Source organism: Salmo trutta, chromosome 12, assembly GCF_901001165.1.
Source record: "Salmo trutta chromosome 12, fSalTru1.1, whole genome shotgun sequence".
Lineage (NCBI taxonomy): Eukaryota > Metazoa > Chordata > Actinopteri > Salmoniformes > Salmonidae > Salmo > Salmo trutta.
In genome coordinates this window covers 89,236,714-89,250,653 of record NC_042968.1, presented here as the reverse complement: position 1 = coordinate 89,250,653, position 13,940 = coordinate 89,236,714, and the positions used below count along the sequence as shown (strand labels likewise).

Below are 13,940 nucleotides of genomic sequence, written 5' to 3'. Positions count from 1 at the left end.
CTTATAGAATTGTTCAAATCCTTCAGATATCGACTAAATTACATTTTACTGGCACGGAGAAATAATTCATGGATTTCAGGGATTTTGTCAGGAATTCACGTTTGTTTTCTTAAAATGCAGTCATACACACACACACACGTTCTAATGGTATCAGGTATCAGAATAAATACTTCTGAGGTAAAAATGAAGAAAATGAAATGTGCCTCATTCGCGTTAATACACTGGTTGTATTTACAAATATGAAGGAAGTGTCGAGCCGATGCGTTACATCCCAAACGAAGCTTTAACGTTCTGATAGACGTAACGGAAAGACGATGTATTCCACCGAGCCCATTTCAGACACTACCGGGGTTATGTTCGACAGGTCATTACAAACATTTCCACGGTCGTAGCGTTTAACGGGGGGAAAAAAACGACAGGCACAAGTTAGAGTATATTAAAGAGTGACAGGGGTAAAAATGAAAAGCAATTAATCCAGCGAGATTTAAGTGACAAGCGGATTTTGCCCCCCCCCCCCCCCCCCAAACACAGGAAATAGATGGCTGAAATAAAACAGATCCTCAGGTGGGCGGGGCATGAGCGTTACTACACACAAGCTGCTCTGATCTCGTTCGACTAGCTCACTGCCAAGTTCTCTGCTGCAGAATTCAGCCCTCAAGGCTGTGTTGAGTAGATGGAGAGGGGGGACATAGAGAGGGAAAGAGGGGGGGGGACATAGAGAGGGAAGAGTGTATATGTGGTACATACTTGATGACCTGGAACAGGGTCCTGTAGAGCTGAGTAAAGATCTCATTGCTGTCCTCCAGCTCAAAGCAGATGTTATACGACTTCACCCACGCAATGTTCTACACAGAGAGAGAGAGAGAGAGAGGAGGTTAACACTATACAGAGAGAGGTTAACACTATACAGAGAGAGGTTGACACTATACAGAGAGAGGTTAACACTATACAGAAAGAGGTTGACACTATACAGAGAGGAAAAGGTTAACACTATAGCGAGAGAGGGAGAGAGGAGTTTAACACTATACAGAGAGAGGTTAACACTATACAGAGAGAGGTTAACACTATACAGAGAGAGAGAGAGGTTAACACTATACAGAGAGGAAAAAGTTAACACTATACAGCGAGAGAGAGAGAGAGAGGTTAACACTATACAGAGAGAGAGAGGTTAACACTATACAGAGAGAGGTTAACACTATACAGAGAGAGAGAGGTTAACACTATACAGAGAGAGAGAGGTTAACACTATACAGAGAGAGAGAGAGAGAGAGAGAGAGGAGGTTAACACTATACAGAGAGAGGTTAACACTATACAGAGAGAGGTCAACACTATACAGAGAGAGAGAGGTTAACACTATACAGAGAGAGAGATGTTAACACTATACAGAGAGGGAGAGAGAGAGAGAGAGAGAGGTTAACACTATACAGAGAGAGAGAGAGAGAGAGAGAGGTTAACACTATACAGAGAGAGGTTAACACTATACAGAGAGAGGTCAACACTATACAGAGAGAGAGAGGTTAACACTATACAGAGAGAGAGAGAGAGAGAGAGAGGTTAACACTATACAGAGAGAGGTTAACACTATACAGAGAGAGAGAGGTTAACACTATACAGAGAGAGAGAGGTTAACACTATACAGAGAGAGAGAGGTTAACACTATACAGAGAGAGAGAGGTTAACACTATACAGAGAGATATGGTACATATTCCATCTCTGACTGATCTCACTCTATGCATCTTAATAAGCATCAATCGTCACTGGCTGATGAAAACCTCAACTCAATTTGCCAATTATTTTGTATAGTTGTAAATACCTGAAAAGTAATTCACCCTCAAAATACTCTTAATATTTCATGCCTCTAAGACCAAGAAAATGGATTCAAAATAATTATGAAACTTCAGAAGCTTTGTTAAATGGGAAAATATGGTCATTTTTTTTTATATTTCCTGAAAAGTTGATATTTTGGAAATAAGAGGTTTTCATCAGCCAGCGACGATATATAATGAGCAGTACACTGACCCCTGACCTCCAGCTGGTAGAAGTATCTGTTAAACTGACCCCTGACCTCCAGCTGGTAGAAGTATCTGTTAAACTGACCCCTAACCCCTGACCTCCAGCAGGTAGAAGTATCTGTTAAACTGACCCCTGACCTCCAGCAGGTAGAAGTATCTGTTAAACTGACCCCTGACCTCCAGCAGGTAGAGGTATCTGTTAAACTGACCCCTGACCTCCAGCAGGTAGAGGTATCTGTTAAACTGACCCCTGACCTCCAGCAGGTAGAGGTATCTGTTAAACTGACCCCTGACCTCCAGCAGGTAGAGGTATCTGTTAAACTGACCCCTAACCCCTGACCACTTACCTCCAGCAGGTAGAAGTATCTGTTAAACTGAGCACTCTTGGTGTCCTCCAGTCCTTTCAGCTGGCGAGTGATGAACATGAAGATATCCTGAAAATAACAACCATGAACGCACAACCATCAATAACCATTAGAAGCAGTCTACAGACCAAACACGGATGTGTTACTTTAGGCTGACTAACTGTAGCTAAAGACAGAGTGAAGGGTCTAGGCTAGCCTTATTGTCTGTGGCGATCTCAATTGGCAAGAGTTGAGATCGCCAGCTGAAAATAGTTTTTGGGATTCCAGATTGTTCTGGCAATTCTCACCTCATTGGGAGGAAGGATTTTTGACATGTTTTTAACATTTGTATCACAAATCACTTGAGAATATCGTGATGAAATTGGCCATTTTTAACCCTTTTCAGACCTATACATGCTTCCTGTAAGACAATATGATGGGTAAACCTTACATGATACAAACATCATCTTAGTGTCATTTAGGGCTGTCCCCGACGTAAAAAAAAAACAACAAAAAACCTTAGTCGACCGAGAGTCGTCTGTTCTTTCGACTAATCGATTTGGTCAACATTTTAAAACGTGTATTTGTTCCATATATAGACACACCATGTTTGAATAAAATCAACTATATATGTTGGCTACTGAGCTTGTCTGATGCTTTAAGCACTGGAATTTAAAAATGAAGACAAATTACTAAAGAGGGCGCCAGAGATCAATATACTCTAACCAGAAGAACATTAATACCTGTTCCAGACCCCCCTCCTCCCGCTGTCTACTGGCCTTTGCAGATTGTGCCGTTACACTTCTGAAGTACACCAGCGGTCGGCAACTTTTTCCATTTGGAGTGCCAAGTTATCATACCATTTCTACTGATCTGCGTGCCAAGTGTGCACCAAGAGTGCTTTTCGTGGAACAGTTTATAATAATGTCTTCATTTCGCAAAATCAATGGCATTTGGTTAATCAAAATTCTATCTAAATAAAAATGATAAACACAACAACAAAAAAAGTTACTTTTTATTGCCAACTATGTAAAAATTGCCCATATAAATCCAACAAATAAAAACATAGCAGCCTGCAGGTAGAAAATATCCTGATAACAATAAATATCCTATGAATGACATTGGCTACCCATGTGGACCGTCTGCAAGGAACAAAATAGCAACTATTGTATTAAACTTGGTCCTGCCTCAAACTTGTAACATTGTAGAAAATATTTTGTGACCTCAGAGTTTCCTGCGCCAGTGAGCTCTGGACAAACAGACACTGCTCTCGGCTATTTTGTGCAAAAGGATAAGAAGTAATCAGGTAGGACTATTTTATAAAGTTTCCACCGGATCAGAGAATGCCACCCCCCCTTTTATGCTGAGTGTTAATCGAAAGGGAGAGAGCTGGAAAGATTTTCCAAATTGACAATAGTTCCTCAATGCAGCCTTTCTCAAAGGATGTAAAAACAGCCTTTGTTTACTGGCTGTTTAAGGTCGAAGAAAAACATGAATTGAGAAGCTCCACGGTGATGGTGAGTTAAGCCACATTTACAGGCCTACATTAACGCGCAGGCCATGTAGACGAGTCCTACTTATATATGTGTAATCAAGTGCAATGTCCTTATGCAAGATTGACAGGAGTGTTCCAAAAAAAAAAAGACAAATAAATTGACAACTGGTTAATGGAATGAAATAAACCTCAACTTTTTTTCCCTCACAAGTGTAGCCTACAATGAAACAACGTGTCCACTCCTACAATGACGCACTATGAGGAGTATAATGACAGCAAGGTCACGTCTGTATCATGGACTGTTCACAGATCATAGGGTCTTACATGTATAGGTCTAAAAAAGGGCCTAAAAATTGACACTTTCGTCATGATTTTCAAGAAAATGGGTTTTGTAATGCAAATGTAAAAAGCATTTCAAACATCCTTCCTCCCAATGAAGTTTCTATGTGAAAATTGCCAGAACAATCGAGACGCCAAAAATATAATTTTTTAAAATCCCGCTGGCGTGGAATCGTCCTAGTTATATCGAGGTTTATCTTCAGTTTGTCAGGTGATGTGTAGGGAGGTTTACCTTCAGTTTATCAGGTGATGTGTAGGGAGGTTTACCTTCAGTTTATCAGGTGATGTGTAGGGAGGTTTACCTTCAGTTTGTCAGGTGATGTGTAGGGAGGTTTACCTTCAGTTTATCAGGTGATGTGTAGGGAGGTTTATCTTCAGTTTATCAGGTGATGTGTAGGGAGGTTTACCTTCAGTTTATCAGGTGATGTGTAGGGAGGTTTACCTTCAGTTTGTCAGGTGATGTGTAGGGAGGTTTACCTTCAGTTTATCAGGTGATGTGTAAGGGGCCTCTGGGGCGTAGATCCTGAAGATGTCGGCCAAGCAGCAGGCCACTAGGAGGCGAACGTCCTTGTCAGGGTGCTTCAGGAAGAAGTCAGACGCCAGATGGAGAGCCAGGTTCAGGTACAACTCCTTCTCCTCCTCACTGTCCTGATCCATGTCCATGAACGTTTTCACCACCATCTACAGAGAGAGAGTGAGGTGGATTCATTGATTGACTGACAGGTTGAGGTAAAGCTCCTTCTCTTCCCCCGTCTTGATCCATGTCCATCTTCACCACCATCACACATCAATCAATCAGGTAGTCAAACAAGAAAATCACAGTCAATCTTCATTATTATCCTGTATAAGGGCTTCTTCTCCATGGTCCGTCTAGCATGGGCCACAAATTCAACAGTTCAACTGAAAAGGAGGTCCAAGAACACATCCTTGCGGGACTCGAGTATAATAATACACAGTATAATAATAATAATGTAGGGATATAGCAGGGCTGTTCAATTGCCAGAACACTTGTTTTTTTTCTTCCCCTTAGTATCTAATTGCACTCATCTCGTGTCCCAGGTCTGAATTAGTCCCTGATTAGAAGGAGATGAAAACCAAACGTGTTTAGGCCTTCCAGGAGCAGAATTGAACAGTCCTGGCTATAGGGCTGTGGTAGGGCTGATAAATAGAGACATTACTGACCTTGAGCCGACGGACCATCTCCTCCTTGGAGATGTTGCTGGAGATCTCCTTGACCCCCGGAGGGTAGGTGATCTTCCCATCGGCCGCTCGAGACTTAGAGTGAGCCATACTCCCAGCTCAGTACTCCTACACAGAGACAGAGAGAGACACAGACACTTAGAGAGATGCCATACTCCCAGATCAGTACTCCTACAGTGTAAGGATGCTAACAGTTAACCATTAAATTGGTTAACAGCCAACAATATATTTGACTGGTCATGCATACCAGTCTATAGGTCAATTTGCGTAATTTTGTGGAATTAAATTGAAGTGAGTATTTTCTTTAGTCGTCATGCATCTTATTTACCCACAGTGCACAGCATACAGAACATAGTTTGAGGAACGGAATAGCCTATCACCTGTCAGACAGCGCGATAGCAGCTCCTCAAAAAGCTGGTACTGGGAGTGAAAACACGCGCTTTTAAGCCCAGTCATTGCGCAACAAATAACAAATCTAAATGGGATCGCATGTTAGAAATCGTTGATTGCCACGAGTCACGACAAAGAAGAGCTATTTTTAGTTCGCAATCTCAAATCATAATTAAAGCATGCTTCCCATTCGCCATTCGAGTGCATAGGCTATAGTCCACAGTAGGCAGGCTATCAGCGCTTCACCCACCACTTTACAATGCGAGGTTGAGGCAGTAGAATTGTTTAAAAGCTGAACAATTTACTTTACTTAAAATAATGAGACATGTCTTACCTTGCTTCAAATGAGCCTTTACCATTATTAATAGAAACCTGGAGGCAATTATTTTATAAAGACTTCCTGATGCCATTAACCAGTATTTCTCTCCTGTTCTATTGGTTTTCATATCAACTTCATTTCATTGTCCAGAAGCCAAATGCACATCCTAGATGATATCAGCAACGCACCCTAGTGATATCAGCAGCACATCCTAGATGATATCAGCAACGCACCCTAGTGATATCAGCAACACATCCTAGTGATATCAGCAACACACCCTAGTGATATCAGCAACACACCCTAGTGATATCAGCAGCACATCCTAGTGATATCAGCAGCACATCCTAGTGATATCAGCAACGCACCCTAGTGATATCAGCAACGCACCCTAGTGATATCAGCAACACACCCTAGTGATATCAGCAACACACCCTAGTGATATCAGCAACACACCCTAGTGATATCAGCAGCACACCCTAGTGATATCAGCAGCACATCCTAGTGATATCAGCAACGCACCCTAGTGATATCAGCAACACATCCTAGTGATATCAGCAACACATCCTAGTGATATCAGCAACACATCCTACTGATATCAGCAACACACCCTAGTGATATCAGCATCACATCCTAGTGATATCAGCAGCACATCCTAGTGATATCAGCAACGCACCCTAGTGATATCAGCAACACATCCTAGTGATATCAGCAACACACCCTAGGTGATATCAGCATCCCACCCTAGTGATATCAGCAACACATCCTAGTGATATCAGCATCACACCCTAGTGATATCAGCATCACACCCTAGTGATATCAGCAACACATCCTAGTGATATCAGCAACGCATCCTAGTTGTTGCTGTTGGAAAGGAGGGGGAATCTTAAGTTTGACGGAAATGTTCATCTCTGTCACATATGGAACTGCTCACATTAGTAGCTCTATTTAGAACTGTGTTTTCTAACGTTTTATTCGCTTCTTTATTAAAGGAGTTACATGTTCAACAATAGGCTATAGTGGCAGGTAGCCTAGTGGTTAGAGGGGGGCGGCAGGTAGCCTAGTGGTTGGGGGGGGGGGGGGGGGGGGGGGCAGGTAGCCTAGTGGTTAGAGGGGGGAGGCAGGTAGCCTAGTGGTTAGGGGGGGGGCAGGTAGCCTAGTGGTTAGAGGGGGGAGGCAGGTAGCCTAGTGGTTAGGGGGGGGGGGGGGGGGGGTGGGGGGCAGGTAGCCTAGTGGTTAGAGGGGGGAGGCAGGTAGCCTAGTGGTTAGAGGGGGGAGGCAGGTAGCCTAGTGGTTAGAGGGGGGCGGGGCAGGTAGCCTAGTGGTTAGAGGGGGGCGGGGCAGGTAGCCTAGTGGTTAGAGGGGGGCGGGGCAGGTAGCCTAGTGGTTAGAGGGGGGCGGGGCAGGTAGCCTAGTGGTTAGAGGGGGGCGGGGCAGGTAGCCTAGTGGTTAGAGGGGGGCGGGGCAGGTAGCCTAGTGGTTAGAGGGGGGCGGGGCAGGTAGCCTAGTGGTTAGAGGGGGGCGGGGCAGGTAGCCTAGTGGTTAGAGGGGGGCGGCAGGTAGCCTAGTGGTTAGAGGGGGGAGGCAGGTAGCCTAGTGGTTAAAGGCAGGTAGCCTAGTGGTTAGAGGCAGGTAGCCTAGTGGTTAGAGGCAGGTAGCCTAGTGGTTAGAGGCAGGTAGCCTAGTGGTTAGAGGCAGGTAGCCTAGTGGTTTGGGGGGGGGGGGCAGGTAGCCTAGTGGTTAGAGGGGGGAGGCAGGTAGCCTAGTGGTTAGAGGCAGGTAGCCTAGTGGTTGGGGGGGGGGCAGGTAGCCTAGTGGTTAGAGGCAGGTAGCCTAGTGGTTAGAGGGGGGCGGCAGGTAGCGTAGTGGTTAGAGGGGGGTGGCAGGTAGCCTAGTGGTTAGAGCGTTGGGCCAGTAAACGGTTAAGGTTGCTAGATTGAATCCCTGAGCTGACAAAGGTAAAAATCTGTCGTTCTGCCCCTGAACAAGGCAGTTAATCTACTGTTCCCCAGTAGACCGTCATTGTAAATAAGAATTTGTTTACTGACTTGCCTAGTTAAATAAAAAGGTTACATTTAGAAAATATAGTATTGACTGTAAGACGATAGATAGGGTTTCTATTGTTGCACGGTTCCATAAAAATGTCCGTTCCATGTATAGTATTTTTTTTTTCATCCTGTTTCCATTGATCATCCTTGAGATGTTTCTACAACTTGATGGAGTCCACCTGTGGTAAATTACATTGGATTGGACATTATTTGAAAAGTCACACACCTGTCTATATAAAGGTCCCACAGTTGACAGTGCATGTCAGAGCAAAAAACAAGCCATGAGGTCAAAGGAATTGTCCATAGAGCTTCGAGACAGGATTGTGTCGAGGCACAGATCTGGGGGGGAAGGGTACCAAAAAATGTCTGCAGCATTTGATTTGGATCTCTTTTAGTCCCCATTTGGACTAATCTTCCAAGAGTCCTTAAATATTAAAATACAATTTATATACGAACACATTTTTACATATAACACTTGCATTGAAGGTCCCCAAGAACACAGTGGCCTCCGTCATTCTTAAATTGACGAAGTTTGGAACCACCAAGACTCTTCCTAGAGCTGGCCGCCCGGCCAAATGGAGCAAATCGGGGAGAAGGGCCATGGTCTGGGAGGTGACCAAGAACCTTATGGTCACTCTGACAGAGCTCCAGCGTTCCTCTGTGGAGATGGTTGTCTTTCTGGAAGGTTCTCCCATCTCTACAGCACTCCACCAATCAGGCCTTTATGGTAGAGTGGCCAGATGGAAGTCACTCCTCAGTAAAAGGCACATGACAGCCCGCTTGGAGTTTGCCAAAAGGCACCTAAAGACACTCAGATCATGAGAAACAAGATTATGTGGTCTGTTGAAACCAAGATTGAACTCTTTGGCCTGAATGCCAAGCGTCACGTTTGGAGGAAACCTGGCACCACCCCTACGATGAAGCATGGTGGTGGCAGCATCATGCTGTGGGGATGTTTTTCAGTGGCAGGGACTGGGAGACTAGTCAGGATACAAAGTACATAAACATCCTTGATGAAAACCTGCTCAGGACCTCAGACTGGGGCCAAGGGTCACCTTCCAACAGGACAATGACCCTAAGCACACAGCCAAGACAACGCAGGAGTGGTTTTGGCACAAGTCTCTGACTTGCTTCGTCATTAATGGGTATTGTGTGTAGATTGAAAGGAAAAAAACTATGTAATACATTTTAGAATAAGGCTATAAACGTAACAAAATGTGGAAAAAGTCAAGGGGTCTGAATACTTTCCGAATGCACTGTATGAAAATCATAACTGGCATACAGATCAGTAGAAATGGTAAGATAAATTGGAATTCCACACATGAGAAAGGTTGTCGACCTATTACCAGGAAGTTCAGGACAGTGACGACGGCAGAATCTGCGAAGGCCAGATGGAGCGGGAGGAGGATGGTTGGGTCAGGTCAGGGTTTTTTCTTACGGTTATCTTGATCTCTTGCTCCTTCTAGTCATTGTCGTCTTATTTCATAAAACAGTGCGCTTAAAGCATCAGACAAGATCAATGCATATATAGTTGATTTTAATAAAACACATAGGGTGTTTCTATATGGAAAAATGCACGTTTTAAAATGTCTACCAATGGATTGATCGAAAGTACAGACGACTTTCGGTTAACCAATATTTTTTGGGGTCGGGGACAGCCCTAGAAGAATGTGATTGTTTCTCTTGAGTTGTAATCGTCTATATCTGTATGACGTATTTATACATTGTGTACAGGGATACTTGTAGAAGAGATCTTGGTCTCAAATGGGACTCCGTGCTAAAATAAAGGTGATATAAAAATTACAAAACAAGATCAGGTGTTTCCCCTAAGATTTATTTGGAGAAGTGGTAACGATCAAAATTAATATAGGGGAAACCCTGGTAATGAACTCTGGTTTCTAATGTCAGCGTGGAGAGATGGGGAAAATGAAAAACCTAGCACATTTCAAACTGGCTAAAGGCCTAAACCAATCCTATAAAACACAAAGGACTAGAGGAAACATGACATCATATAGCAAAGCATCAAGCTTGGAGAGAGTCTCTGAAATATTGAACGAGGTAGGCTATTCTGAGAGACTGAGGTAAATGGTACTTCGGACCATGGTTGCATCCCAAACCCCATTCCCTATAATGCACCAATTTTGCCCAGGGCCCATAGGGTCTGGTCAAAAGTAGTGCACTATATAGGGAATAGGGTCTGGTCAAAAGTAGTGCACTATATAAAGAATAGGGTGCCATAGGGCTCTGGTCAAAAGTAGCGCACTATATAGGGAATAGGGTACCATTTTAGACGCAGCCCATGTGTCTAGGACGATAGTGCTCACCAGAGAATCGCTCTCTCTCCGGAAAAAAAGAGAAAGAACACATTTCAACCAATCCAATAAACCACCAACGCAAAGAGAAAACACACTGTCACACAAAATGTCAAGCTCGGAGAGCCTGTGAAATACTGAACCAGGTAGGCTATTCTGAGTGTGAGGTAATGGTATTTTGGACAGTGTGTCTAGGCTGGTAGTGCTAGCCAGAAAATCCCTGTCCTCTTTCACGCTCCCATTCCATTATCAAGACTAGAGGTGTAAACGGTAAAACGTTTAAAATTAAATTGGTATCCTTAACGTAAAGAAAAATGTATATCGGAAAACTTTTTTTTGTGGGGGGGGGCTCGCCTGCTTTCTCTATACTAATGATGCAAGGAGCGTGTGTTCAGTCTTCGGTCTGCTTCCTGTAGAATATCCTAGCCTATTCATTGATGATAGGTCCTGCTTCACTTAAGTTGTGAGACATTGCAAGCCAAGAAATTGCAAAATACAGCATTCCAATGCGAGATACAGCTTTTGATTGCCGATAGATAGGCCTATTGCACGGTGGCCGCCCTGCCTATACTGTGCCCCTGCCCTCTCTCGCCGTCCCTCGCTAGCTTGCTATGAAAGATCCGATTGTTTGCATTCTCAAAAGAACGGCAACTAATTGGTCTCCCCCGTTCCAAAAATACTACATCTTAGGAGACGATTCCTAGCGGAAGATACGTTTTCTTTTTACGAAATGTCTCGGTGAGTCACGGTATTTAAACTTTAAAAGTACTTTTTTTATGAGAGTGATCTGCACGCTGGCTCAAGATTATTTGATTAACTTTTTTAGGATAGGGGGCAGCATTTGGAATTTTGGATGAAATGCGTGCCCAAAGTAAACTGCCTGCTACTCAGGCCCAGAAGCTAGGATATGCATATAATTGGTAGATTTGGATAGAAAACACTCACGTTTCTAAAATTGTTAAAATAATGTCTGCGAGTATAACAGAACTTATTTGGCAGGCGAAACCCTGAGGACAAACCATCCAGGAATATTTTTTTTTGAGGTGACAGTGTTTTCTATGTGGATCTAGATTTCTAAGGCACTTGCTTGCAGTTCCTATCGCTTCCACTGGATGTCAACAGTCTTTAGAAATTGGTTGATGTTTTTCTTTTGAGTAATGAAGAAGTATGGCTGTTCAGAACGAGGGTCGAGCCTAGTGTAATGTTGTGGTTGGGGCGCGCGACCTGAAAGCTCGCTCCACTTTGTTTTCGTCCGGTATTGAACACAGTTTATCCCGTCTTAAATTTTATAGATTATTTACGTTCAAAAATACCTAAAGTTGTATAAGGAAAGTAGTTTGAAATGTTTGGATCAAGATTACAGGTAATTTATTAGATATTTTGTAGTCATGTTGCGTGAACCGGTGTTTTTATGGTGTTTATGGGACATGTTGGAGTGCCAGCAGAAGAAGATCTTCAAAAGTTAAGGCATGAATTATATCGTTATTTCTGAGTTTTGTGTCGCGCCTGGCGGGTTGAATTATGATTGTCATGTGTTTGTTTGATGGGGTGCTGTCCTCAAATAATAGCACGGTTTGCTTTCGCCGTAAAGCCTTTTTGAAATCTGACACGGTGGCTAGATTAACAGGAAGTTAAGCTTTAATTTGGTGTATTGCACTTGTGAATGTATGAAAGTTAAATATTTCTAATAATTTTGGGGGAATTTCGCGCTCTGCCATTTCACCGGATGTTGTCGAAACCCCCGTAAAAGGTTAACAGTTCTGGTGATGGACGTTAGCCCCACTTCAGAAGCGGCATTCCTTCAGACTAGTAAAATGCCCGTTAAGTGGCGCTTCGAAACTATCGCCAGAGAAGGTTTCGTGTCGGAATTTAAAAAGCCGTAGAGTACCCTTACAGATATAACGTCATTGCTCGGCCATAGTGATATAACGTCATTTTCAATACCGTTTACTCCGGGGGTGCGTGCTACGCCACTGCTTATAACTAACTATAAAGTATAACTATAAGAAATCTAAGATGTGTCAAATGATACCCAGCTCAGGGTTCCAGCTATGTATTTGGTTTGCTAACTAAGTGGCTAGATGTCAAGATCAAGCCTCTTGGTAACAGAAGAGATATTCAGAGATATAACCCCTCCTAGATGAAGATCCCTGTTGCCTAAATGTATGTATAATTATTATTATTTTTTTTAAATAGCACCCATTTGTGTGCCCTTCCTGTACCCCGTACGGTAGGTACAGAAACGGTCTGACTGTATGAAAATCTAGATACCTCTCAACCGTATTATATACAGTTCTCTGGACCCAGATTAAACCTATTCCTGGATTAGAAAGCATGCCCAATGGAGAATCTCTATTGACAGTGTTTTCTGGTCCAGGAAAAGGTTTACCAGTAATCTGGAGTTAAATCCCAAATGCCAGTCTATTTCCTACATGGTCCTATGGGCCCTGGTCAAAAGTAGTGCACTATATAGCTAGCGAATAGGATGGCATTTGGGACGCACAGCCTGGGTCAGGGAAACCGTCCTTACTCCCTGGTGTTCTAGCAGCAGGGCCACATGGATTATGCAGGACAGTCATATTTCCCACAATATAACTGCATCAGTTATACTTTACAGTTAGCCTAAATTCAGCTAGTTATACTTTACTGTTAGTCTATACCTTACCACCATACCATACCATACACCACCCCAGCAGCCAAATACCGCCAAGGCAACCAGAAATATGGTGCTGCACTGAGATTTTAACCACAACCACCCCCTGCTTCAACAGGGTAGTACAGCGCACACACACACACACACGCACACACACGCACACACACGCACACACACGCAGTCTGCCAGACTGTTCTGTCTCTGACCTCGTTTCAACCCACAGCTGCTGCCAGAGAAGAACCCAATCTCTTATCAGCCTAGAGCAGAGCAGGGCTGAGGGGCATACTCAGCAACTTAGACCAGGGCTGAGGGGCGTATTCAGCAACTTAGACCAGGGCTGAGGACCAGGGCTGAGGGGCGTATTCAGCAACTTAGACCAGGGGTGTGTTCTGTCAATGTACTGAAACACACAAAATGCTGCAGATAGAAATGGAATGTATAGAGTTGAAATGATTCCCTATTCTACAGGAATCTGATATATTCTACACAATATTCATTTCGTCAACGAAAATAGTGCCAGAAATATTTGTCAAAACACCTATTTTTTTCAGTGGCAATTGACGAGATGATAACTGACTAAATAAATAAACCCAGAAAAAACAACACCTAAACGAAAAAAGATTGTTCATTTCAATTTGATGAAAACAAGACACGACGATGTCGTTACAAATCGGGATATTATGTTTGGCGACATATCGCATCGTTTTGACAGTATCACCGTATTATATTTGCACTAGTTTGCTGTGCGTGCACCAAAACGGCAGTATTTTTTGTTTGTTTTGTTGAGGAAAACCATTATGGATTTCTTTAGGGTGCAGATACCGATTCTT

At 43.4% G+C, this 13,940-nt stretch overlaps 1 protein-coding gene across 4 annotated transcripts in view; it reads right to left on the bottom strand.

The window, feature by feature from the left end:
* LOC115204626 (sister chromatid cohesion protein PDS5 homolog B) overlaps window positions 1-13,940 on the bottom strand; it is an 81,568-nt gene that overhangs the window by 47,899 nt on the left and 19,729 nt on the right. For 3 of the 4 annotated variants that reach the window (XM_029770300.1, XM_029770297.1, XM_029770298.1), the window contains exons 2-5: window positions 5,374-5,499; window positions 4,669-4,872; window positions 2,361-2,447; window positions 748-845 (exon numbers count right to left, since the gene is read on the bottom strand). In XM_029770300.1, coding sequence (XP_029626160.1) covers window positions 748-845; window positions 2,361-2,447; window positions 4,669-4,872; window positions 5,374-5,481 — 497 coding nt within the window. In that variant the 5' untranslated portion in view covers window positions 5,482-5,499. Of the gene's footprint in view, window positions 1-747; window positions 846-2,360; window positions 2,448-4,423; window positions 4,486-4,668; window positions 4,873-5,373; window positions 5,500-13,940 lie in introns of those variants that run through there. The other variant, XM_029770299.1, reaches the window with a different exon arrangement.